Source organism: Drosophila rhopaloa, unplaced genomic scaffold, assembly GCF_018152115.1.
Source record: "Drosophila rhopaloa isolate 14029-0021.01 unplaced genomic scaffold, ASM1815211v1 contig_115, whole genome shotgun sequence".
NCBI classification, from domain to species: domain Eukaryota; kingdom Metazoa; phylum Arthropoda; class Insecta; order Diptera; family Drosophilidae; genus Drosophila; species Drosophila rhopaloa.
In genome coordinates this window covers 13,404,908-13,429,478 of record NW_025334990.1, presented here as the reverse complement: position 1 = coordinate 13,429,478, position 24,571 = coordinate 13,404,908, and the positions used below count along the sequence as shown (strand labels likewise).

The window sequence follows — 24,571 nt, the reverse complement described above, 5'->3', positions numbered from 1 at the left end:
AAAGACCCTACACGTGTAATCTCCAGTTGTTTTTATAGTCGGATTAATGAACGACAACGACAACGAGCTGTACCACGTGTTTCGATCCGTAGAGCTTTTAAAAAAGCATTCAATGTCGTCCTTAAACTCAGGCTGTCAAAAAAAGTAAGCTACAACTATATCCCATTTTAAGATTATTTGTAGCATTTTATCTCACGGTCGAATTTGAAGAAAATCCGTAGATCCACTGACATACAAGTCTGTTATCTTTGATCCACTTTACAATGCGAGGTTTTGGGTTTCTTTCAATATCAAATTCACAGTCCAAAATCGTTGGACTCATCTTTTCTTCATTTGGATATATGTATAAAAGCGTAACGTTATCCGTAGTATTTGTGGAGTAGCATAGCAAATCTAATTCAAAAAGAATAACTTAATTTATGCCCGATCAAAAACATTCCTGCACAATATTAGGTGTACCATTATTATGAATGTTCAAATATTTTTTACATTACCGAATATTTAATTCTTACCTCTATGAAATAAAACCACTGCAAGAATAAAAACAAACTTTGAACCCATAACTGATAATTTCAGTTTTTTAAATGTATAGTCGCGGCTTAAACTCAAAGTGGGTCCAAATAAACCGCCTGATCTGTTTGATCGAGCAGTTCCAACTGAATGTTTGTGGATTGAGAGCACAGAGACGTAATCAAATTTCGTGCCATTATCTCCGTGCCAAGACCGATCGTTCGAAAAATGATTTATGATAAGAAGAGAGATTGGTAATTTAACTACACTTTTTGGGCTGGTTTAAATAAAAGTAATATATGCGCATATTTGTATACATAAATAGTTATTTAGTGTCACAACAACACTTTTAAATGTAATTATATTCATTTAAAGATTATGTTTTGACAAAAATTGTACTCTTTTATATTTGTGAAATGGTCTCTGGCTTTATTAAATGTAAATATATCAAGAAATTAGGTAGAAGTACACGTTCCATCTCGTTGATTAGGAAAAGAAAACAGCCTTCATTTACTTTTCCAAGCAAATGGATAAGTACTCGAAAGCTTAAAAAGATACCTTTATATCAGCTTATAGTGAGCTGCGTTTACTGACCTGAAAATAATAATAAGAATGGAAAAAAATCCTCGAGCGTAACAACTATCTTTAGTAATAATTATCAAACAATAATTAAACCGATCTAAGATAACCAAATATGTATACTTCTTTTTAGCTTTTCTACTGATGTTTTCCAATCCTCAGATTTTGAGTACAATTTAAAATATTTTCAAAAGATTCAAATAACATGATTAACAACACAAACAATATTTACATATAGCCTGTGCAACTCCCAGTCAAAATTAGGGTGTCCAATAATAAACTTCAGCATAGGGTAAATACAAATTAAGTTTATCTCGGGCTACAGAAATTAACTAATCGAAATAATCCGCAAAGCAAATAATTGTTTCCGAAACAGAGGGTTACATTCTCCAAGCGCTTATAAACAATGTTTCAATCAGACTAATATTATGAACAAGGAAAGATAGTAAGGTGTCTTTTATTCATTGTATTAGGTACAACACCATTTGTTTTATAAAATTGTTTCTTCATTTCCACCGCTGAAGTACATTTCCAGATACCCTTTATTGGGTTGGTTTTGAATAAAATTTTAAATATGGAATATTTATATGAATATTTGTCCATTTTTTGTTAGCAAGTGATTTTACTGTTATTTTTCTTGACTAACTCCTTTTATTTTGTATGTTTTTGTAATTTCCTAGCGATTTATTTCCCTTTATTTTAGGGGAAAGAATATTACACGGTCATCGTTGGTGGATAAGCCAATTTAATCTCCTGAGTGTTGCTTTTTGAGGCCTGTGAAAATTGGTGCACTTAAAGAATAATCGACTGAATAGTTGTTTGAAAAATTAATTGTTTTTTAACAAAATAGGAGCTAACAATTAGAATATTTAGCGACATAAAGACAAGTGCTAAACGTCATTGATATGAGCATTAGAAATTATCTAACTAATGATTATTTTGTTGGGTGGCTTAACAAGTAAATGGGTGAAAGATACACATTTTTGGCGCAGTGCATGACACGCGCCGGAAAGTCCGATTTCCACCCTTATGTGGAGTGGATCTCGTTAGCACCGCCTCCAAACGCGCAAACGAATGAAATTTTCCGTCCCTTTCTCCCGAGACAAGTGCAGCATCCTTTTTCGTCCAGCATCCTGTAGTTGATACAATCGTAATCGAAGCTTATTTATTCAAGGGCAGTTAACAATTGTGTTTTCCGCGAGACTTTATCTATAACTATGTGTTTTATTGGCGAACAACTCATTAACGGGCAGTAAAATTTATTAAGTGCTGTATATGTGTATTAGCTACTGATGCGATGGAATTTTCATTTATGAACAAGGCGAACTTTGACAAGGATTGTTTATACAACGCGAATTCGGAGTTTTATAATAATAGTGCCAATGCCGGACTTTCCGTTGCTAACCACATGAATCACTATAATCTAATGATTGACTCCAGCTATAAGCTATGTGCAAACGAGACTGCAATAAGGGGTTCTTTAAACCAGGAATCGAGCTTACTATTTTCCAAAATCACCACAGTTTCGGAATTTTACCCAGGAACTCATAACATAGCATCTTATAACTCGGGTAAAATCTCTACTCGACAAAAAGTTAAAAGATATTTTCTATCTTTTGTTTTGCAAACAATTTTTATCGACATATTTTGGCTAAAAATTCTTAATTTAAAAACATCCGTATGCCCATTTTTTACCTTTTAATAGATTTCCATTTAAAATCTTATGGAGATGACGGCTTGAGCTTGACAGATAAATCAAAACAGAGAAGGATACGAACTACTTTTACATCTAACCAACTAAACGAGCTGGAAAAAATCTTTTTGGAGACCCATTATCCAGACATCTATACTAGAGAAGAGATTGCATCAAAACTACATTTAACGGAGGCCCGAGTTCAGGTAAAAACAAAGCTGAAGAACAAATTTAATAATACATAGATAACAAGGAAATTTTCATTTAAAAATTAATAATTCCCGCACAACCTGGTTTTATTAATAAATTTAGAGTAATCTCTTTCAATTGTGGGCATCACATTGGAGTCAATTAAAAGTTTTTTATCACTGGCATTTTTTTTTTTCCAACTTTGCTATTAATTATACAAATATTTTATATAAAAACTCTATCCAAGAATTTCGTCTGGAGTACTTTGTATAACAATAATGCCTTTCTGTTACTCTATATATCTACCTTTGGCTAATAAATCTAATGTTTTGAAATTTATATAAACTCTTAGAAATGAAGCCCATCGACTTATAACAAAAGAAATATAGATCAATTATCTCTGTTAAGCTGAAAAGAATTTCATAAAATCATTGCCATAAGAACAGAAAACTGTTCAGAACTCTACTTCAGGGAACCATAATAAATAACTTGTGCAATTTAATATTCTTTGTATTTCAGGTATGGTTCCAAAACAGAAGAGCAAAATTTCGTAAACAGGAGAGACATGCCATTTACATAATGAAAGACAAGTCCATTAAAATGGATGGCCGAAAGAATCCTGCAGCCGGCTCCAAATATCTAAGTCCATCTCTAAAGGGATCGCAAAATGCCCGTCAAATGAAATGCTTATACGATCAAATTTAGAAACCACTAATATCTATGTAAATATTAGTATACATTTTGATGAATACAATTATTTTGATATTATTTTTACTAACAATTTTGGAGCGAATTTGCGTTAAATAAATAAGATCTGTGTAACATCATTTCTCTTTTACTGGTAACCAAAAATCTTATCATCTGGTTCAACACCCTTTTGAAGGCTTAGCTGGTTTGGACCTGTGGGAAGAAAAACAAGAGGCTTTATGGGGGTTGAAAGGTTAATCACTATAAGTACCGAGAATGTCACCCCCCTCAAGAGAAAATTGTTATCCACTTATCGCGTTGGAAATTGATTAAATTGGTATTGAAGCGTATAATAGGTCAATCCTCGGAAATATTCGTTTTCATGGATATACAAAGGTATTTGAATTTCAAAGGTAAGATTGCAGGGTAAAAACTTTTACGAAGATGACGAACCCGATATTCCAATGTAAGTAAGACCTACGGGTAAAGATATAAATATCTAAGATTGGGCTCACCAAATTTCTTTAGTCAAGTCTCTTAAATTATTGAAGATCTGTTCATAAATTATGTGATATGTTTTCTTTAGTTAACATAAGTAATATTTTTAAAATATATTCTCTATTTTGGCAGTTCTTAAAAACTGTCAATGCTGAAACTATTTTCATGTTTTACAGACTGAAATGAAAAAAACAAAAAACAGACATTTTATTTTTTAATTTAATAAAGTAAATATTTACCTAATCATATCAAAACATGTCTTGTGTTTTTCCATTTTTTATGTACATAATTTGTATATGGGTAATGAAGGTAAAGCTAATGTATAATAATAATTGTGAAATCTTCGAAACATGTACATTATTAAATGTAGAAATAGAAACCAAAATAAGTATTATTTAAAGAGCAAACACTAACAAACATAAAGAAATTTTTGTTAAAATTAAATTAAATAACTATTTTACTATTTGCGGTTCGTTTAATGTTTTGAGTTAGCGCCTAAAGAAAAATATTTATAATATTTATTTATTTCGCTTAAACAATTCCACTCCCACCGTTTCCCCAATAATCGAACTACATTCATTATTATACCCCTAATGTATATAAAAATAAAAATACTGGCATGTGCGGTATTAGTTTGGGCACGCGTTAGGGATTTTGTTGTACACCTCGCCAGCTGCATGTTATTTGTTAATCGGCCCGGTTATAAAACTTTATGAATTAAAACCAATATCTAACCATGTTGCGGTCGAGGATTTCCTGCGCATTTACACCCAGAAGATTGGTGTCCTACTTCTCGGCTGAGTTTAACAAGTTGGCGAACGAGGGACCCGCGAAATTCGCCGCCAATACTAGTCATGCTGTAACGAATATAGATTTGGATCTGTTTGTCAATCCGGATAATCGTCCCATGGATCTGGTGGATCGTCTGCTAAAGCTCAGGTGTGTATAAATATCTTACAAGTTTTAACCCAACTAATGAGGAATTCCTGAATTCATGCAGAAAACAAAAGGAGGCCAGCTTGGTGCCTTTACTTCCCAGTGTTTTGGTCAAGCAATTACTGGACTCCACGAATCCCCAGGAGGCGATATCGATCCTACGTAATCCCACCCAGTACGGCCTGTTCTTAGACCACTTTTCCGGCTGCTTCCTACTGGACTTCCTTCTTCACAATGGCCACGCGGTGGAATCAGCTCAGCTGGCCACTATTCTCGTGGACAGAAGCTTATGCAACAACGAATTGGTCGAATCACTGGCTCTACAGGCGTTTTGGTCCTTTGCCAAGGACTTCAAGCCCTTTGAGTCCTCTAAAATCGAACCTCCTGCCAAAAACGCTGAAGTGGTGAGATTAACTGCCGTCAAACTTATCTAAACATAAGTTTTATGGGTCTGAAATAGGGTTTGACTGAAATTAGTTTAGTTTTGTGTATATCAAACCTATCTTTGTATTTAAAACTTTTTTGCTAATTTAAACTCCATAATATCCAACTGCTTTATAAAAATAACTAAAGTTTAATAGATTAGTAATGAGCAGAAGTCCGGTTTTTTGTGGATCCAAAAGATCACATGTAAATCGAGCTCGATTATGTGCAGCATAAATTGTTTTTTGCTAAAAATCAATTATTTTATCAATTTTTTTTATCCCTTATTTCATTATTTATTATAGTACCTGTTTAACTGCAAATGCAAATATGTAAATACTTTCAGTTAACTAATACCACTTTTTATTTTAAAGGAAAAGGTTCGTGTCAAGTTCATTCGCAATTATACCGAAGATGCCAGCGAAAACACCGAGGAAAAGAAACTGGGTCGCGCCATGATTCGATTGGGTTCCGGAGAAGGGTCCTTGAAAGAGCTTAAGCAGAACATTGGCCTACTTGGCTATGTACTAAGCGGACAAGTAGCCGAGGCCTCCAGTTTTCTGGCCAAAAACAAAGCTGTTCTTTACAAGGAAACTTTAACCACCGCCCAAACTATAGCTGAAAGCCTAAAGTTGGAGGGAGAGGAAGAATTGCTGAGCTCCTTACAAGAAGCCTCTGAGAAGAGTACCAAATCCAATGCCATTCAAGAATTACTGGGGAAGAGTATTGAAGGCAGTGCCCAGAAGTTTGAGCCAAAGTTGTTGGCCGATTACGCGGAGTCCTATCAAGAATGGGCCAAGAAGTTCGAGAGCGCCATTCAGTACCAACTGGAAGCCCAAAGTCTGGAGGAGCGTAAGGCTAGCATTCAGAAAACGCTCAGTGAACTGGAGGACAAGCGCCAGAATCTGTGGTTCTTCGAGAACAGGGACGACATCGACATTCAGATCTACAAGAAGAAGGTATACTATCCAAAGCGCTGGTTCGGCAAGAAGAAGAAGCCCAAGGCTGCTGACACTTTCTATGTGCCACCAAACATTACGCACAATTAACCCTTGACCCCCAATGGCCACAAACAAGTTAGATCCAATTGTTTTTAAGCTTTAATTAAACTACTGGAGAGTTAATCCAAATTCAAATGTTGTTTCTTTTCTCGAACGTTAAATTGTTTAAAATTACCATAACGTAACATTGAGGGTCACAGTTATATTCATTCCATCTCAGTTTACAACATTTTTTTTATACTTTTTCTTTGGAGTTTCCATAAATTTGCAATCTTAAAAGCTAATCGTCTGTCATTTGTGCATGGCTGAGGGCAGAGCAGTTTTTAAAACCCGCTGCCCGGGTGCTGAAGGGGATAGATTGATGGGCGAGGGCATGTCGTGCCGCTTGTCCTGTATGGTTAAGGGTAAGAACTGCTGCTGCTTCTTTTTCCTATTCATGTTCATGGGATGGGTGTTGTCGTTCTTGCCGAACAGAATGGTCAGGTGGACAGCACAGAAGATTCCCAGGCTCTGCGAGAGTTTAGTTTTTCATTAGTATCCATGGAATTGATCAAGAACTTTTTGGTGTTCTTACCTGGAAAATGGCTATGATGGCAGCTCCAAAGGCGGTGATCAGCAAGCGGTTCCTGATCTGCTCCGAGACAACGGCCAGGCATCCGCGTTTGTAGTGGGTATCACAAGCTGACTCGTAGGCGTGCTCCGGACGCGAGCAGCAGGACCAGGGCAGCGAAAGTCGGCGGTAATCAAGAGGTCCGTCCACACCACAGCATTGTAACTAAGGGGAAGTGTTTTTTATTAAGCCATCAATACAAAAATTTAAGCTTTATTCAGATTTTAAAGTTTATTTTAAATGTTATCTATCTCGACTTGTATGAGTATGCAAAACCTGTCAGGGTATGGTCTCAACGTAATTTTTACCAAATAAAAGAGGTCTTAAATGCAAATGAAAATGTATTATCTATTTAATGGTTACTTTTCAAAATATTTTATTTTAAGCATTCATACGGAGCCTTGATATGTAAGCAATATGTGCTCACCTGCGATTGCATCCGATTCCACAAATGTAGGTTGTCCACTTTGGTGCGTGAAAACTTGTCCAAGAACTCAACAAAGGAGTCGTCGATGAAGATCTCTACGGAGGTGGGCAGATTCTCCCGCATGGCCAGCGACCAGCCGCAGATGATGAACTGAACACAGATGCAGGCAACCAAAAGGGCAGCAAACTGGGTGTTATTCCAGAGGAATACGTTAATAATCACCCAAAAATAATCTCTATGATTTCGATTACCATTCCAAGGAGGCAGCGTTTCCGTTGATTGGTGGCCTGGCAGCCCATCCAGCAGAGGATGAAGGTGACGGGTCCCAGGCAAAGAAGGATTGCGGCTGGGGCCCACAGCTTGTTCTGCACAATTCCATAGTAGACCGAGTGTCCCCAGAGCAGGGATGTGCCCAAAAATATCTGCGCAGCTCCGCTTAGCTGAAAAGTAAATTAAATTTCGGGAGGCTGCTGTTATCACAGGGCTTTTTTCATCTCAAGGCCCCACATCCACAGTGTCCTTGGACACGGGGCTTTAACTGCACTGTGTGTATTCGGGATGTACCATATATATTATATATGGGGTCTACTCCCTTTTGACGTCACATGCCAAGGAGCCTTATGTGCACGCATGTGTGTGTGAGTGGGCATACATATACATACTTAGGCGCAGCTTTAAGTAGCTCAAGGTCACTCCAAGTCGGGACTAAAAACGTGAGACTTTATCCTGTCAGCGATGTATGATTTATGTACGTAAAAGGATGTAGGGATGTCCTGGTGTAAAAATGCACTTGGGAATATGTATCAATAATGTTGTCTACATGGGTAAAAGTACATCACTTGACGTATGGATTTGACATAGTTTTGTAAATGAATAAATTAAAGTATTTAAAGGGAAAATCAAAGGGAAGGAAAGGTAATTAATATTTCTTTGTTAAAATGTTGATATTTTATTGACTTTGTATGAAAAATGGAAGTTACTTTAAGACCACCACACACACACAAGCGTGGGATTTTACATTTACCTTATGTAATTTGATAATTTGACAGACAATTATGCCATCGTTTGGACCAAATACCAATGCAACTTACCGCTAGGAGAACCACATAACTGTAAACCAAATATTTAAAACATTTAATTTTCTTTGGCAGAGCCATCCTTTCACGTTATCCTTTATCCTTGCTGGCTATCCCTTTCCCAATCACAGTTAAACTACCGTTAGTAAACTGAATCTTTTGTGATTGTGTGCATATATGTTGCAGTTGTATGCGTGTTATGTTGATTTACAATCTGGGAGTTCTTAGCTTCGCCCGATTTCTCAATTTTCTTCACTAAATCGCTCGCTTTTGGATGCTCGTCCCCATGCACCACATGTCGCGACTTAACTCGCGAATTCCGACTTATCGGATGCAATTTTTAACTAAAAATAACAGTTAACGTTAACTCCGAGCGACTCGAAATCGTCCGCAGTCGAAAATACGCATTCAACGGTCTGACCAGTTGGCTCCTTGTTTTGTTATACTTCAGCAACCAGCAGTGCGAATATTATCTATAACCGTCGCCTCGGTTGCAGTCATGTTTCGATGACAGCGCCACTTGGGCGCCAAACTTCGTTACTTTTTAAAGAAGTGGTTTGAAAAGCCCGTAAGTCGGAGTTCTTAGGCAGTGTTTGGAAAGGTAACTCACTAAAATATCACCAAAAATAGTATTTAAATCTTAATTAGTTGAAAAAGATCATTTTAAGAAAGGTTACCTTTTGTTTTAGTTTTTAATATCAACTTTTAAAGTCCATATTGAATAGTGTTGCCAAAATTCAGTTTGCATTTATAGCATATATGAATACATATTTTAAATTGGCATATTTTCTTGATTAAGCTTTAACTTAAGATGAAAAGAGGCAAACAATTATGATACATACTTTAATGTTTACATATGTATATCTTTGATAATTGTTAATTATGCAACTGGGACTGCCAACTCATTTATTTAATAAAATACCACAGCAAAAAAAAAAATACTACTAACGGTTTTCAAAGTCGCCAATACTAAATTAAACTTTGAATGAGTCGAACTATATGTACTCATATTCATCCATGAACCCTTCGAATCAAGAAATTCTCTTATAATTATTAATTAATAGCTTTATTTGAAAACTATAAATTAACCAAAAAAAAACTTACCATTCATAAAAATATCCTATTCCCGTATTAAATTTTACACAAAACACAGCATCGGTTTAACATAAAATATATTTCTAAAATTGAAAGAGTATAAACAAAACGGAAATGCTTTTCTGATTTTATTATGAGCTTGCGAAATTATACTGTACACTTTACACACTTTTATTGGCGATTTTAGGAGGGAATATGTAAAATCTTAACATGAAAGAGTGTATCAAAACTATAAAAATTTCTAGGTTTAGGTTTAGGTAATAAAGTTCATGTAAGACGGGTTGGAAATACAATAGAAATTAAAAATACCTCGCGTATAAAAATATGCTTACAAAATAAGTGCTCCACTGTGAATGGACCAGCCGCTTATAAAAGAATTGGGGGTCGTAGTGGGAGTGGTAGTGGGTGCATTTGCAGGGGGTTTGGGATTGGATGTCGAATAAAACTTAAATGAGAAAACAACGTGAGTGGCCTCCGGCGTGCGCATTGGAAAGGATCGATAGTCGAGGATCATGCGGATTCGAATGTGGAGCTCCAGACCGTTGGCGTTGGGTGAAATATGATCGAGCAGAATGTGTTGCGTTGGTAAACTTACGATTTAAATGAAAATTTTACATATTTATACAATAGGCAATTAAATCTGCTACTGTTACCGTACGATTGTATTTCATATATTTAAAATTCAGGTCTCTTTGCAGTTGTCCGTCCGGCGGATCTATCGGACAGATGGGATACTCGGTTGTCGAAGCCCGCCAGATACTATTCGCGCAGATTCTTCGTCAGCAGCAGGTTGTTGTGGTGGCCGGACAGGTGGCGGACGAGCTCCTGGACCGACTCGAAGCACATGGAGCAGAAGCAGCAGCTGTATCGGTTCTCCGTGTCCGCCCCATTGGTGGTGGTGATTACGTTCCGGTGGACGGAGCACAGGTGCTTCAACAGGTGGGCCTTCTGCTTAAACATTGCCACACAGAGACGGCAGGCGAACGGCTTCTCGCCGGTGTGGACGCGCAGATGGGTCTTGAGGTTCCAGGACATGCCGAACTGCTTGCCGCAGTACTCGCATCGATACTCCCGTACCGAGGAGGCGTGCGTGTTGCTGCCGGCCATATTCGATCCGGATCCCGAGGCAGACCCACTGCGCCCCTCTGGATGGTCTAGATTCAGGCTAATGTGCGACAGACTAGAAAGTCGCGACTGCAGATTGGGCATTGCGGACATGGCTGCATTCTGGTTGGACTGCCATTGGTACACGAACTGGGGCCCTAGGTGCATCGGCATCTCGGGACTCTGGGCTCGATTTCGCTGCGCTTCAAGCAGATGCTTTCTGTCCGGCGTCAGGGTGTCCCCATTGAGTGCTCCGTCCTCCAGGTGCGCCAGCATATTCTTCTCCGATCCAAAGCCTGAGATGGGCGACGTCGTCGACTTGGCCAGACGCAGTTCCTCTAGCAGACTGTGTGGGTACGAGGTGAACGGCTGGTTGTCGCACTGCGTGTTATGAAATCCGGGTCGCCGCTTCCTGTGTGGCGTGACCACATAGTTCTCCGGCGAGCTGTTCATATCTGAACCATCGGACAGCGGCTTCATCACATCCTTGTGCGAATCAAAGAACAGACCCTTGCGTTTCGTGCTTTCACTCGCCGCCACCGCTAGGTCGATGCCGCTGTGGTCTGATCCGGATCCCAGAGCTCTGCTCGCCGAGTTCTCGCTCTTTGTCCGAAGGTCGAGTGAAAGGTTGACGGGATTTATAGCTGAACTACTGTTGTTGTTATTATTATTATTGTTGTTGTTGTGGTGGTGGTGGTGTTGCTGCTGGTGGTTGTTGCTGCTACTGCTGATGTTGCTGTTGCTGCCGCTGGTTCCGCTAGGCGGGGCATTCGAGAGATTTACTATTTCGTCCGTGTCTTTGTCGCTTTTGTTGTCCTTGTGGGTGCAGTCGTCCTCGTCCTCCTCCTTGTTGTGGCCGCCGGCACTCCGCTCGCATTCGGGCGCACTCTCGCAATTATCGCCGGAGTTGAACGCGGATGAGAAATCGGCCGCATTGCGCGACTCATCCACGCTGTCCACCTCGTACTTAAGCGTCTGATCCGGCTCCAGATTTTGCGGGCTGGTGTACTGCTGCTTGCGCCGGTCCGTTCGATGGTCCCGATGGCTGCCGCACTTGTTACTCAGATAGGCGGAATCGGTGGTCTTCCAGCTGTCCGACTTAATCTGCAGCAGCAACAGCAGGTCGTGCAGGTAGTTCACGTCCCGCGAGGTGATGCACGTCTGTCCGGAGTACAGGAAGTCAAGCAGGAACTTGAAGTAGGTGGCATTTACGTCGGGAAAGTATACGGTTGTAGAGCAGTCGCTCAAGTGGGTATCCTCAAGCAGGTTCCTACGGAATACAGAAAGTTTTAACTGGACTCAAAGGCTTCGATTTGAAGGGATTACCTTATCAGCGGACTGGCGGCCGCCAGGACCAGCTTGTGGGCGTGCAGCTTCACTTTGTTCTCGCAGACGATGGTCAGGTCCGCCGGGTGCTCTCCTCTAAAGGCTGCTCCGATTTCTTTGAGTATGCACTCGCCATGCTTGCTGTATTGCAACATCAACATTCTTTGAAACTGCAAGTGGAAAAGCAAATATGTCGGGGAACTTTAAATTTCTGCTATTTCTTTGGCCCAGATCATTGGTGTCAAGTTGCCGAGAGTCCCACATAAACAACAGTATAAATATTAACAATATATATAACAAAAAATATGAAGATAATTTGTATAAAGCTGTAGGAATTTATTATGATCTTTGAAATCACTCTCTATATTGGGCAGAATGTTATTACACTCAAATAACTAGAACTATTTCAAATATATTTTAAATTTCAAAGAAAATGGTATTATTAAAAGGGAAAGTTTAAGATAGCCTCTTATTTAAACAAAATTCCAAAAACTACCTTAGAAAAATAGAAATATTCTTCACATTTCAGTTTCGAGTTTAAACCTTCTTTTGTAATCAGGGAAAAAAGTTTCTATAAAACTAACAAATAATGGATGTTCAAAGTTATGAGCGTTTAAAATCCAACATACGGAAGTTCAGGTTATAGAAGTTAAACTCTATTACTTAAGTATATGGCTATTTACGAATGCATGTGGAGCATGTGGTAAAAGTAAAGCCAGTGAAATAGAAAGTTTTGGAATGGGAAGTATCTGCATCTGAGTCTGTTACTTTGCTTTGGTATTACACAATCCGCCTTTCACCGAAATTGTCGCCCTCTCTTTTACTCTTCTGCTCCCCTTCCTCTCTCTTTCTCTCTGGCTTTCCACCGATTGTGCCATACCATGCACACAGTTGAACAACGCTTTATGTTAGAAAAAGGATCATGGAAAGATTCGAAAGTGCTTTCCATAACGGTTTAAATGTGACACATTCATTACTGGAATTTCAGCATGCGAGTGTGTATGTGTGCTGGCATTAACAAACTTCCCATAAAGCAATAGTAAATGTTTACTAATCAGGTTTTTAGGTTTTTCTGTACTTGGTGTTTTTGTAACACTGCAACCCACAATCGTCATGTGTGTGTGAGAGTTTGTGTGCCTTGTTGGAAAAGATGAAAGCTTCACTTCATGGAGCTCCGCTATGTTTTTGTTGTTGCTGGTGTTGCCTCCAAAAAAGCTTTCCCGCTGTGATGTATTTTGTTGTTATTGTTGTTACTTTTATGCGATGAAATTGTTACACTGAAATTCGCTGGCCTGTGCAATTGTATCGGTGTAAGATCTGCATTAGTGTGTCTGTACACAGCAAAAAAATTATAAGATATCATGACAATAGTTTTAATAGTTTTAAACTTAATTTCATGACTGATTCCAGATTTACAAATTTTATAAGTCAAAAAAGGGTTTTCTAACATTTAAATTTTCTTTTAAGGGTTAGTACGTTTAAAACTAAAAATATTCATCCCTATCATATTTCATTAGGAGTGCAAAAAGTAACTCAAAAAATTATAAATTTAAAAATATCATATTGTTTTTGAACTCAGGCTCCAGTTTTTAATAGCATCTTATATGGAAGTTTAAAAGTAAATAGTATCTTGAATACATGTATGGCGAAGCTTTGTAGAGACTGGAAAAATGATCATATTGATGGGCATAAAATTATATTTCCATAATTTATATAGTTCATAGTTTATCCCTTGATTTCTTTTAAATAATTTTCCCACACCGAAAATATTTCAAATTTAGCAGCATGTGTTTGAGTTTTGAAGTAAATAAATTACTTCAGATAAATAAGTTTTATTTGATAGCCATACTGTAATAATACAAAGACTTGACAGAAAGAAATGCTTAAGAATAAAATGTAAAGAAATCGAAACAAACGTTTACCACCATTGAGTTACTTAATTCTTTTTGTGTATCCGATTGTATCGATGTAAGGTCTGTTTGCGGGTATGTGTGCATGTAGTGCAGTGTGGCTTTTGCAAGTGTGGGTTTATTGGGGGGCCACCATTATTGTATTGTGCAAGAGCATGGCTTGTAAGCTCTTTTTCGATACGCCTGTGTGCGTGAGTGTCTGCATGGCCCCACAAAAAATAATAAACCAAAAAGCGAAGCTAAAGTTCAGCAGCAGCAGATCTCAAACGAAAAAAAACTTCAGAAAGATAGTCTTGCTTTTTGTTACGCTCTGCTGCGTCCCCCATCTGCCCCCTTTTGCTCCACCACTCCTTTTTGCTTGGAGACGAAACGAAACGTTCACTTTCAATAAAACTTGAATGACTGGCTTGGCGGAGAGCAAGAGAATGGAAATGGGAATGTTGTATTTTTCATGGGAATGGGAAGCGAAAGCTGAACATGGATCGTTTTTTTTTGCGCTGGAGTGAGGAAGAGGGGGCGTGAGAGGGAAACTGGTGTGCTCATTCTAACGCTAGATAAATTCCAAAACGGAATCGAAAGATCAATTATATATGTGTTATATGGATGTATGGTTAATTTATGCTTCCACGAATCAGGGCCATTCACTTTCTACAAGTTTTTCATGGGGATTTCGCAATCGGTTGTGAACGAAGCATGACTAAAGATCATTACGACATTTAAGACAATCAAAAGGTGAAAGTTCATGGCAATATTTCCTTAAATTGAGTCCAAGTCCATGAAGGGATATATTTCTCAACATTTCTCCTCTCTTCGCGAAACACACACACACTTGCAAACTGGAAATGAGAATGAAAGGGACAAAGCAGACGAAGACGATCGAGAGAAGTGAGACAAAACAAAACGCGCTAACTCACAATGCGCGCATAAAATCACCTTTCACAAAAAGCTTTTCCCTCTATGCTTGTGTTACTGTATGTCTGTATGTCTAAAGAAAAGATCGGGGTATAAAGCTAAACAAATCAGACATACTGACATACAGACAGAGAACGCAATCGCTTGTATGTTTCCACACTTTCCGATTTTTGTCGTCGTCACCGTTCCCATGTAATGTAAATGTAAATGTTGTTTTACAATTACTCTTTCCCTTTGCATATATTAGTTTGGCTTGCATGTGTGCAGATTGCGTGAGTGTTTACGAATATAAAGCACATGTGTCTATTTCCAAGTAGAAGAGAACGGGAAAGGGAACTGGAAGTGGAACTGAAACTGGACGGATCCAAACCGATCGAAGGCCTCAAAAGAGAAAGCTACGGGGGTTTTGAAAGTATTATAAGCTCGTAAAAGGTAAAAAGTTAAAAAGGGAGCGGGCAACGACAAACTTGTTTTCCTCCCTCTCTGTCGCTCTCTCACACTCTCTACCTCTCTCTTTCTCGCCCGCTCTTTCCCCTTTCACGAAAGCTCTCTTGCCAAAGAAGCGAGGGAAAATGGCAAAGAGTCGCAAAGAGCCGCCGTCGTACTTGTTGTAAATGCTACACTCGTAAAAGTGACCCAAATTTGAATTACATAACTCCATAAGCTGGGCGATACGGAGAAAGATAGCAAATAGGTTCGGTTGGTGTTTATAATGTTTTTCTATCTTAGATTTGCGTTTTAGAATATGCCCAACTCAGGGAAATCAAAGCTTTCTCATAGCATGTAACATACATAGGCACACATGTTAGTGCAACGTTGAAGGACAGGGGAGTTGGATATGTGGGTTAGAGGTGGTTTTCCTACCCCTCACTTCAGATAACTACTTGATAAATTACTAAATATATGATACACTTCTTTTACTTCTACTTAAACCCCTTGTAAGAAAAACCCCTCTTACTGGAAAACCTACGCCAATGGCCCTGCTAACAGCACATTTTGTAACATCTGCGCGATCGCCCTGTAACTGTGTATGTATGCCTGTGTGTTTGTATGTTGCGGTGTGCTTTTTTCACCTTCACTCTTATTGGAAAGCAGTTAAGTTAGTCGGTTACGTGCGTGTATGCGTACGCTAATGTGTGTCTTCAAATTTCATGACATGCATACTCACACACAGAGAGTATTACGCAGACAAAAGCACGCGATGAAGGTCACTAAGCCTTTCTTGTCTCCAGTTGTTGTTGTTTAAGTTGTACTGCTAATGATGTTCATGACGACGAAGATTGGATCGCCACGAACCGAAGCTTCGCCGCAAGTTTTGGATACGATACGATACGATCCAAACCGAGCTTGGAATGTTTTCAGTTTTCTGTTTTCTGTTTTCTCTACCACTATTAAGTTAGTTTCTGACCTTGGCTGCTTTGTGTGCTTAGGTGCACAAAGAGCCCCATACACGTACAACAAAAAGACCCAAAACCCCAACTTTTTATCTGCATGTTTTCGTGTCTATGCGATGTTGCAATGCTAAATCTCGTTGGACTGAGAAACCTCGGAAATGGAAAGGGAAAAGCTTACTTACCTCTTTCATTAAGTTGGTTGTTCAGCAGTTAGTTACTCCCAGGACGAATTTAGTCATTCACTTTCTCACTTTCTGTTCTGATGGCTTATTCCCAGCGATCGGCAATGTGCATACTGCTCACAGACAACTTTCGATTTCATTGATCATGTTTTGTTTGGGTAAATCCTTTTGTTTATGTGTTTGTTTTATGCCAATTTTCACAGGAGTGGATTTATAAATTTCTCTTTGGCTTTTCCTGCTGCTTCTTCTTCTGCGACGCAACGCAAGAAATATCCACCAACACTGAGACACCGAAATCCACACAATACAATACCAATGCACACGGACACACTCACAAAAGTTCACTACATCAGCACAACTACAACAGCAACATTAACTTTAACTAGGTTGAAGTTTTGTTTTTTTCTTTTTGTTTTATTGCGAAATAAAAAACTTGATTGGTAAAACTTTTTCTGGCGCGAGCGCGACTGCGAGTGTGAGTGGGAGATCCGATCTCTTGTCTTGCCTCTCTTTCGATTTTCGATTTGCTTCCACTTTCAGTTTGCGCGCGCGCACGTCCGTTCACTCGGACAGTTTTTTTTGACTGTGCGGTCTTTTCGCTTCCCGAGAGATCGCGTCGCTGCTCGCCTCTGCCGCCCGAACTGCGAGCGTAGAGAAAGAGAGAGAGAGAGCCATCAGTTCTGCCGCCACGGACTTTTCTCGCCAAAAAGTAAGCTTTCACCAAAAACTATCTATTAAAAGTTAACTATTTAGAAAAGATTATCTTGTGCATGTCTTTAATTATGATTTATTATTAGGACCTAATTATATAATTAAGTTCGAGCTTTTACCAAAAAATTAAAGTCATTCAACACGTGTTTTTTGTAAATCTAAAAGTTTTAAATTAATTCCAATATATAATTTGCTTGCAAATTAAAAACCTTATCTTTCATATATCTCCCCACACAATTAAAGACATTCATTATATACATTGTATATGCAAAAGCTCGAAAATATCCTGCCAAAATCCAAACTTTCATTTAAAAGTAATAATAACACGCTACTATATTTTGTACTATCTTAAAATTTGTTTTTTATTTTTTTATAACCATTACAATAAAGTACAGAAAATATTTCCTAATTTTGTGCTTATTAAAAAACTTTATATTCATATCTTTAGAAGCTAATAAAAAATAAAAAGAATTTTAGTTAAATATTTTAGAAAAATCGTTAAATTAAAATTTATACTATGTTCTAAAAGAAACAGGGCCACATGGCTTTGGCATTCCGGAAGATTTCACCTTGATCCCCAATAAGTTGCGACCCGCTCATTATTTCTCTTCCTTTGTGAGCCCTTAACGATCGCTCATTTGAAATGCACACGCCGCCTACATTTGCATCTACCCTTTACTATCCCATTTTAGAGAACAATTGCATTCGTCCTTGAACCTAATTTCTTCCATTATGAAGACACTCACTGAAACTAATTTGTATGCAAATCATTAGATAAAAAAATAATAAAGACCATAAAATGGAAGTTCTTTTTTTCGGTTTTTGTCTTAATATTACATTTATTGACTGCGCTGCCTACATTCATATATAATAAACAGAAAAATCCGTATATAAACGTAATCCTTTTTTCGCCCATTTGCATACAGATCATTCTCTGTTACATTTTCAAGGACACGGCTAATGGTTTTCTTTTATGGGAAAGGGTATTTGTACAATTCGTAGGTGACGAATGGGCGGACAGTTGGACATCGTAAACAACACATTTAATAGGATAATTGCATTGAGGGTCAAGGTCATTGGAGAAATCTATCCCTTTATTGGTCTTTCTAGATTCTTTTGCATATGTATATTTTAATAGGCGTAAGTTAACATTTTTTCTGATATAGTAAGGCATTTTCAGGTTCTAAATGTGTTAAAGTTTTTGTTTATTGATTATAATATTAAAAAAAAAAAAAATTACAAAACAAACCCTATTCCATTCAAAATTAATATGTGCGAAGAGCTATTTTAGTGTGGGTACTTTTCAATAATATAAATGAAATGTACTTTTATCATAAGATTGATATAATGTTTTTTATGAATAATAACATTATAATGTTTTATGAATGATACTAAATAATCGTTAAGGTAAGACATTTAATTATAAAAAGGGAACTATAGGTTTTTGAATATAATTATAAGCATAAGTGTTAGAAACGACACTGCGAGAATCCCAAATAAACAATAATTCCTCCATAAAAGGGTATTCAAACTTCGTAAGCTTATTTGTTACTAAACTTTCGATAGTCTTACCCATTGAACATCGATAAAAAACGCGATCCGGCATCCATCTCTATCAACCAAACAGCTGCAGTCGCAACATCGAGAAACGAGAGAAGTAATCCGAAAAACTTTCGCAAAATGAGCCTACAAAATGTCTGCCGCAAGGGCAATGCCTTTAACCTGTTGAACGTCTCCAGAAAAGGTGAGTTCCCAACTTTGTAATAAAGTCATCCTGATGAAAATTAAGGCGCCACTAGTTGGACTTTGCCTCTGGTACTTCATAACGTTTTGTGGCAGCCGCCGATTGAATATGAAAAGGCCAAAGTCCAAACTTGAAATTCGCAGTGACGTCTAATGGGTGAAAGATAATGGGACAGTACATCATGATTAAAAATAAAATAAAATTAGAAAGCGGTTTGGAATAATCCTTATGTTTTTACGCTTTTATTACAGTTCAATGTCGCACTTTGTCGGCCGCTGTGGCAAATCCACAGCCCAAGCAGAAAAACAGCCAGAATATAGTTTTGGTAGATGGAGTTCGTACACCCTTCCTGACCTCCGGAACCTCTTATTCCAAGCTGATGCCTCACGAACTTGCTAGGCACTCGCTCTTGTAAGTTTTTACTTCGTAGTCCATTTAAATTGTAAGAGTTTTATAAGCTTATTCCAATCAACAGGTCGCTGCTTCAGAAAAATAGCTTGGACAAGGAGCTCATTGACTACATTGTGTATGGCAGCGTAATACAGGAGGTAAAGACCTCCAATATTGCCAGGGAAGCTGCTCTGGCAGCTGGTTTCAGCAACAAGACACCCGCCCACACTGTCACCATGGCCTGCATCAGTTCCAATGCGGTAATAACATCCGAAAGTGTTCCCGAATATATGATTCTATAGCCAAATATTTGCAGGCCATCACAACGGGCATGGGTCTGATTGCCACCAATACCTACGATGTCATAGTGGCCGGCGGCGTGGAGTTCATGTCCGATGTGCCCATCCGCCACTCCCGCAAGATGCGCTCTTTGCTGTTAAAGGCAAACAAGGCAAAGACTCTGGGTCAGCGATTGGCTCTGCTGTCCACCTTTAGACCAGACTTTTTGGCTCCCGAGCTGCCCGCCGTGGCTGAGTTCTCTTCCGGCGAGACCATGGGCCACTCGGCAGACCGCCTTGCCTCCGCTTTCAACGTTTCTCGCAGCGAACAAGATGAATACGCTCTGCGTTCCCACACGCTGGCCAAGGAAGCCCAGGAGAAGGGCTACTTTACCGATCTGGTGCCCTTTAAGGTGTCTGGAGTGGATCAGATAGTGGACAAGGACAACGGCATCCGCGTGTCCAGCCCCGAGAGCCTGGCCAAGTTGAGGCCCGCCTTTGTAAAGCCCTACGGCACAGTAACGGCGGCCAACGCCTCTTTTCTTACTGATGGCGCCTCCGCCTGCCTGATCATGACCGAGGAGAAGGCCAAGCAGCTGGGCCTGAAGCCCAAGGCTTATCTGCGGGATTTCTTGTACGTTTCGCAGGATCCCGTCGACCAGTTGCTGCTGGGACCGGCCTATGGAATTCCCAAGCTGCTCAAGAAGTCTGGACTGACCCTGAAAGACATTGACTCTTGGGAGATTCACGAGGCCTTTGCCGGCCAAATCGTGGCCAATCTGAAGGCCCTAGACTCTGAATGGTTCTGCAAGACGTACTTGGGACTGAACGAGAAGGTCGGCAGTCCCGATCTTTCCAAGTGGAACAACTGGGGAGGTTCCTTGTCCATTGGTCACCCGTTCGCCGCCACCGGTGTCCGCCTCTGCATGCACACGGCCAACCGTCTGGTTCGCGAGGATGGAAAACTGGGAGTGGTCGCCGCCTGTGCAGCCGGCGGGCAGGGCGTGGCCATGCTTATCGAGCGCTATCCGGGCGCCACAGCCGACTGAAATCGCAATGAAATCGACAAGGAAAAGGAGTGCAGTGTGACTGTGAAATTGCCTAGCTTTTATAAACTTTACAACTATGTCTATATGAATAAAGAAATCTGAATTTTACAAAACAGTTTAATTTCTAACAAAGCACCAGCCTGTCAAACAAGCATTGGATGTAGCTTAGTAATCCTATTCGGTCTCATAGAGCTCCTTCCTCCGCAGCTTCGCCTGCAGGACGTCGTTCTCATTGTAGGTGAGGTGCAATGGAGGAATCAGAGCGCATGCCACCATTCGGTTTTCGGCATTCAGGAAGTTAAATGTGGCACAGGCCTTGAAAAAGTGGCTTTTAATACGGATCTTTTAAGAGAGCAGTAGTATTTACCTGCTCTGTGCGAAGGACCTCAACATTTATCTTGTACTTCTTCATAAATTCTATGATCCTTTTGGAAAGCGCTGGTGGCGGAGCTTGGTCGCCAATCCCAATAATTAGGACGTCAATTTTTGGTTCTAAAGTGGGAAAGAGGCTGAGACTTTCCTCGTTGATGTCCTCAAAGCTGTTTACGTTCCAGGACAGAACCGATCTGAAAAGGATGAGGTTTTAAGTGAGAAACAAGTTTTAAGGATTGAAAAATTTCAAAAAGTAAATCGTTCCCAAATACGAGTTTGGAAACTTTTTTATTAACGGGGGCAATTTTCAAGAATACAGTTATAATTTGAATTAGTCCTATTGATCAGTCCTATTCGTTTTCAATGTGTTACAAAGAAATTTGTATCGAAAATTATAATTTTGTGTGTAATTTGCGAATAGAGCTAGATTAGAATAATTCGAAAGTGCAGGAATGTTAAAACTGAAGATCTTAAAATGCCGGAGCATAAACCACATGCATTTGTTTACATAATTATGCCACCTATTGCAACCTCCGCCACAAACCTGGGGAAAACGGAAATAGGACCAATAAGGACCATGTCGTTGTTCAGCCTGAATCCATACTGGCTGTATCCGGTGACCATGAGTCCCAGATCCGTTTCGGTGTTGAAAATAGTGACTTTTGTTTTCCCGTCGTGGTCGTAGGCTTTGCTGAAGTTTACCGGATTCGCGTGAAACGGACGACACATAGTGCTTCTGGGCAACAAGACGCTGCGGCTTTGCCGACCCACGGCCCTTAGGGTCCTCGCAATCATGGTCTTGTCTTATAAAAGTAATTAATAGCTATTACAACAATTTAAAACTAACAAAATAGACTGAAATTGAAAAGTTTATCAGATCAGCGTGACCGGTCTTGTGGAATTTGGGTATCCTGAACAGTTATCGATATTTAGCCACACATACCTGTGCTAACGATAGTTCGAGACGCATTGGTCACACTGGTCAGCTATTAATTTACGAAATTTACGAACAATTAACATAAACTTTTACATTTATCTGTGTGTTTTAATAATAACTATATATTTATGTGCTATTGTTGATTACGTATAAGTACCACAGTGTCTGAAGGTGGAAACTACAACCAGTTGCATGAAATTCCACAAATGAGAGTGATAAACACTAGAATGTTTTGATACAGTGTATATTCGTGTGAAATGATTCAGCAAGGCGGTAAGTATAGCCGATAAACTGCAATTGCCCCAGATATATAGGCTCGATCGGCTATTTGGTGCTTATAAATGGGTGATAATACCATATGTCCACCTATATTTCGGCCCCATACACACACACACATGCAAGGCAGGTGTATGTATGTATGATTGATTGATGCGTGCACGCATACACTTGCAACCAAATTAGAAGCCCCGTTAATCGTCATTGGCAGTTAAAAGGTTACTAATAGCAAGTTTAATTCTTAGTGCCTTGCTAAAAGCTTCCGCAAATACCTGCAGATAGCACGGTTGTAGATAGTATGCGGGTGGGGTGATTTCTTGCTGTGTATGTATGCCCACAAGTGGGGGGCTTTAGTCATTCAACAGACCCTACCATATTGATATGTTTTCCCTATTTCGTCATTTGTAATTGCTCCCTTAAAGAATTTAGTTTTGAACACTACCTTAAAGAGTCACCATGATGGGCTAATTTAAAAATGCAATTCTAAATGAAAATTAGAGAATTCTCCTGCGACTATTGGGGTTTTTAGGAGTATTATAAAAATATTTATTCCAAGACTACCTATTTTTTAGAACTTACTTCATAAAATAGTTTCAAAAATATTGTTTCTTCCCTCTATGGGACAATAAATTGCTTGTTTCCAATTATATATCTTGCTAATTAATCTATAGATAGTATAGATATAGTAATTTAATTACCATACTGAATTGTTTTTCCTCATTCCCTTTTTTCAGTCGCTCCCTGAAATCACCTCGATAAGAATTTAGAGTTAAACACTACCTCAAAGTGTCACCATGATCGGGCCCAGTTCGCAGATCAGCAAGATTTTGCTCACCCTGCTGTTTCTGCTGATCATATTTTACGTTTTCATGGACGTGGAGCTCTACCTGCGCATCCACAACTATGCCATCGAGCGAAACTACCACACGAATGTCTCCCTGCCCATTTCCGCCGGAGGACAGTCCACCTCGGAGTCCGGATCCGGCGGCAGCAGTACGAAACTCCCCACCGCCGCCGACAGGCAGCCGTCCTACGAGGACCACACCTGGATATCCTGTGATATAAACCCGCTCTGCCATGTCACCGTGAAGGCAATCCTACTGGACCACACCAACCACTATCTGTTCGCCCCGCTGGCCACCATGTTCGACAACGTGATCGGCTTTTCGCGCTCTGCCTTCATCACGCCCAACATGATATCGTTTTTCCACGTGGGAGTGGCCTGTCTGGCGGGGAAACTGGTGGCCTCAGATAGCCTCGGTTACCGGCGATTGGGTGTGCTGCTCTTCCAGATCCGCACCTTCCTGGACGACCTGGATGGGCATGTAGCGCGCGTAAGGAAGCACATACGCGGAGAGCGCTCGGAGATCGGCACATCTGGCTACTACGTGGATGGGCTGTGCGACGGATTGGGGTGCATTGCCCTGCTGCTGGGCATATTCTTTTACCTGAAGAACAACCCACCAAGGAGGGGCTACTCCATCATACCCATGAGCGACTCTAAGGTACCGGAGCCCACGACGATGATACCGAAGATGAAGGCCACGACGAGGAAGGTGGCCAAGAACGTGATCAGCTTTACGGGCCAACTGCTGTTGAGTTCTACGGCGTGGAATCGCTACATAGCCGTATACCAGAACATGCTGGAGCGAGAGGATGTGAGTGGCAGTCAGTCACATTGCCAGGACTACGTCTTTAAGTCCAACTGGTTTTTCTGCGTGGCCTGGATGTGGCGCATCGTTAATGTCCATGCCCTGCTCCACTGCGTCCTGCTGAGCATCTTTTGCGACAAACTGTGGGACTTTTTGCGCGCGATCCGCTATAGCGGTTACATTATCCTGTTAGTTGCTATCTGTTTAACTGAAATGCACATTCTGGAGGCCCAGAACTACATTTTCAACTCCACGGCGTGCAGTAATATTTCACTGTGATTTTATTAATATTACGAGAAAATACAATAATATTTGTGTAGTGCAAATCAACGATGCCTTTTTTTAATGTGTATAATAATGTATCATAATTGTTAGACTGCTCACGTTAAAGTCGGCACCGCCAATCACTAATATTTCGAAACAAACTAATGCATTTTGTCATTCAATCGCGGTCCGCAAGAGCAACAGAAAATCCTTCAGCTGTAAATAATAAATGTTATTGATTAATAAAATCTTGTTTTCATAAACATAAATTTGTGGTGGGCTTATAATTTACTTTTGGAGATTGGCTAAATAAAATAATAAATTCTTAACGCAGTGCAGCCAATTG

General features: G+C 39.7%; 7 protein-coding genes across 7 annotated transcripts; 4 read left to right on the top strand and 3 right to left on the bottom strand.

The window, feature by feature from the left end:
• The first annotated feature begins 2,259 nt into the window (after positions 1-2,259).
• LOC108040808 (homeobox protein ceh-17) lies at positions 2,260-3,676 on the top strand. Its single transcript, XM_017118417.1, has 3 exons — positions 2,260-2,660; positions 2,795-2,988; positions 3,491-3,676. The coding sequence occupies exons 1-3, from the start codon at positions 2,387-2,389 to the stop codon at positions 3,674-3,676; spliced, it is 654 nt and encodes a 217-aa protein (XP_016973906.1). The 5' UTR covers positions 2,260-2,386.
• A 1,125-nt stretch (positions 3,677-4,801) lies between these two features.
• Positions 4,802-6,645, top strand: LOC108040889. Its single transcript, XM_017118552.1, has 3 exons — positions 4,802-5,095; positions 5,157-5,496; positions 5,890-6,645. The coding sequence occupies exons 1-3, from the start codon at positions 4,893-4,895 to the stop codon at positions 6,562-6,564; spliced, it is 1,218 nt and encodes a 405-aa protein (XP_016974041.1). The 5' UTR covers positions 4,802-4,892; the 3' UTR covers positions 6,565-6,645.
• LOC108040890 (23 kDa integral membrane protein) lies at positions 6,598-9,464 on the bottom strand. Its single transcript, XM_017118553.2, has 6 exons — positions 9,307-9,464; positions 8,645-9,238; positions 7,805-7,993; positions 7,554-7,739; positions 7,091-7,291; positions 6,598-7,026 (listed from the first exon to the last, which is right to left on the bottom strand). Exons 2-6 carry the CDS (start codon positions 8,708-8,710, stop codon positions 6,808-6,810), a joined length of 861 nt encoding a protein of 286 aa, XP_016974042.1. The 5' UTR covers positions 8,711-9,238; positions 9,307-9,464; the 3' UTR covers positions 6,598-6,807.
• Positions 9,465-9,784: 320 nt separating this feature from the next.
• Positions 9,785-17,127, bottom strand: LOC108040869 (transcription factor Ken). Its single transcript, XM_017118524.2, has 3 exons — positions 16,553-17,127; positions 12,155-12,324; positions 9,785-12,098 (listed from the first exon to the last, which is right to left on the bottom strand). The coding sequence occupies exons 1-3, from the start codon at positions 16,559-16,561 to the stop codon at positions 10,484-10,486; spliced, it is 1,794 nt and encodes a 597-aa protein (XP_016974013.1). The 5' UTR covers positions 16,562-17,127; the 3' UTR covers positions 9,785-10,483.
• Positions 17,128-18,876: 1,749 nt separating this feature from the next.
• LOC108040866 (trifunctional enzyme subunit beta, mitochondrial) lies at positions 18,877-20,832 on the top strand. Its single transcript, XM_017118521.1, has 4 exons — positions 18,877-19,007; positions 19,259-19,418; positions 19,483-19,657; positions 19,714-20,832. Exons 1-4 carry the CDS (start codon positions 18,944-18,946, stop codon positions 20,722-20,724), a joined length of 1,410 nt encoding a protein of 469 aa, XP_016974010.1. The 5' UTR covers positions 18,877-18,943; the 3' UTR covers positions 20,725-20,832.
• LOC108040868 (NADH dehydrogenase [ubiquinone] 1 alpha subcomplex assembly factor 3) lies at positions 20,760-21,986 on the bottom strand. Its single transcript, XM_017118523.2, has 3 exons — positions 21,641-21,986; positions 21,092-21,290; positions 20,760-21,039 (listed from the first exon to the last, which is right to left on the bottom strand). The coding sequence occupies exons 1-3, from the start codon at positions 21,889-21,891 to the stop codon at positions 20,899-20,901; spliced, it is 591 nt and encodes a 196-aa protein (XP_016974012.1). The 5' UTR covers positions 21,892-21,986; the 3' UTR covers positions 20,760-20,898.
• Positions 21,987-22,054: 68 nt separating this feature from the next.
• On the top strand, positions 22,055-24,494 carry LOC108040867 (ceramide phosphoethanolamine synthase). The gene is made up of 2 exons (XM_017118522.2): positions 22,055-22,306; positions 23,044-24,494. Exon 2 carries the CDS (start codon positions 23,104-23,106, stop codon positions 24,238-24,240), a length of 1,137 nt encoding a protein of 378 aa, XP_016974011.1. The 5' UTR covers positions 22,055-22,306; positions 23,044-23,103; the 3' UTR covers positions 24,241-24,494.
• The last annotated feature ends 77 nt before the right edge of the window (positions 24,495-24,571 follow it).

Coding starts and splice junctions, on each gene's coding strand:
- LOC108040889 (XM_017118552.1), top strand. CDS start 4,893: ATGTTGCGGTCGAGGATTTCCTGCGCATTTACACCCAGAAGATTGGTG. Junction 5,096..5,156: donor GATCGTCTGCTAAAGCTCAG/GTGTGTATAAAT, acceptor GAATTCATGCAG/AAAACAAAAGGAGGCCAGCT. Junction 5,497..5,889: donor CTGCCAAAAACGCTGAAGTG/GTGAGATTAACT, acceptor TTTATTTTAAAG/GAAAAGGTTCGTGTCAAGTT.
- LOC108040866 (XM_017118521.1), top strand. CDS start 18,944: ATGAGCCTACAAAATGTCTGCCGCAAGGGCAATGCCTTTAACCTGTTG. Junction 19,419..19,482: donor CTTGCTAGGCACTCGCTCTT/GTAAGTTTTTAC, acceptor TCCAATCAACAG/GTCGCTGCTTCAGAAAAATA. Junction 19,658..19,713: donor CCTGCATCAGTTCCAATGCG/GTAATAACATCC, acceptor AAATATTTGCAG/GCCATCACAACGGGCATGGG.
- LOC108040868 (XM_017118523.2), bottom strand. CDS start 21,891: ATGATTGCGAGGACCCTAAGGGCCGTGGGTCGGCAAAGCCGCAGCGTC. Junction 21,291..21,640: donor CCTATTTCCGTTTTCCCCAG/GTTTGTGGCGGA, acceptor CATCCTTTTCAG/ATCGGTTCTGTCCTGGAACG. Junction 21,040..21,091: donor AGGTCCTTCGCACAGAGCAG/GTAAATACTACT, acceptor CACTTTTTCAAG/GCCTGTGCCACATTTAACTT.
- LOC108040890 (XM_017118553.2), bottom strand. CDS start 8,710: ATGGCTCTGCCAAAGAAAATTAAATGTTTTAAATATTTGGTTTACAGT. Junction 7,740..7,804: donor AACGCTGCCTCCTTGGAATG/GTAATCGAAATC, acceptor AATAACACCCAG/TTTGCTGCCCTTTTGGTTGC. Junction 7,027..7,090: donor CCATCATAGCCATTTTCCAG/GTAAGAACACCA, acceptor AAACTCTCGCAG/AGCCTGGGAATCTTCTGTGC.
- LOC108040867 (XM_017118522.2), top strand. CDS start 23,104: ATGATCGGGCCCAGTTCGCAGATCAGCAAGATTTTGCTCACCCTGCTG.
- LOC108040869 (XM_017118524.2), bottom strand. Junction 12,099..12,154: donor GCCGCCAGTCCGCTGATAAG/GTAATCCCTTCA, acceptor TGTATTCCGTAG/GAACCTGCTTGAGGATACCC.
- LOC108040808 (XM_017118417.1), top strand. CDS start 2,387: ATGGAATTTTCATTTATGAACAAGGCGAACTTTGACAAGGATTGTTTA. Junction 2,661..2,794: donor CATAGCATCTTATAACTCGG/GTAAAATCTCTA, acceptor ACCTTTTAATAG/ATTTCCATTTAAAATCTTAT. Junction 2,989..3,490: donor TAACGGAGGCCCGAGTTCAG/GTAAAAACAAAG, acceptor TTTGTATTTCAG/GTATGGTTCCAAAACAGAAG.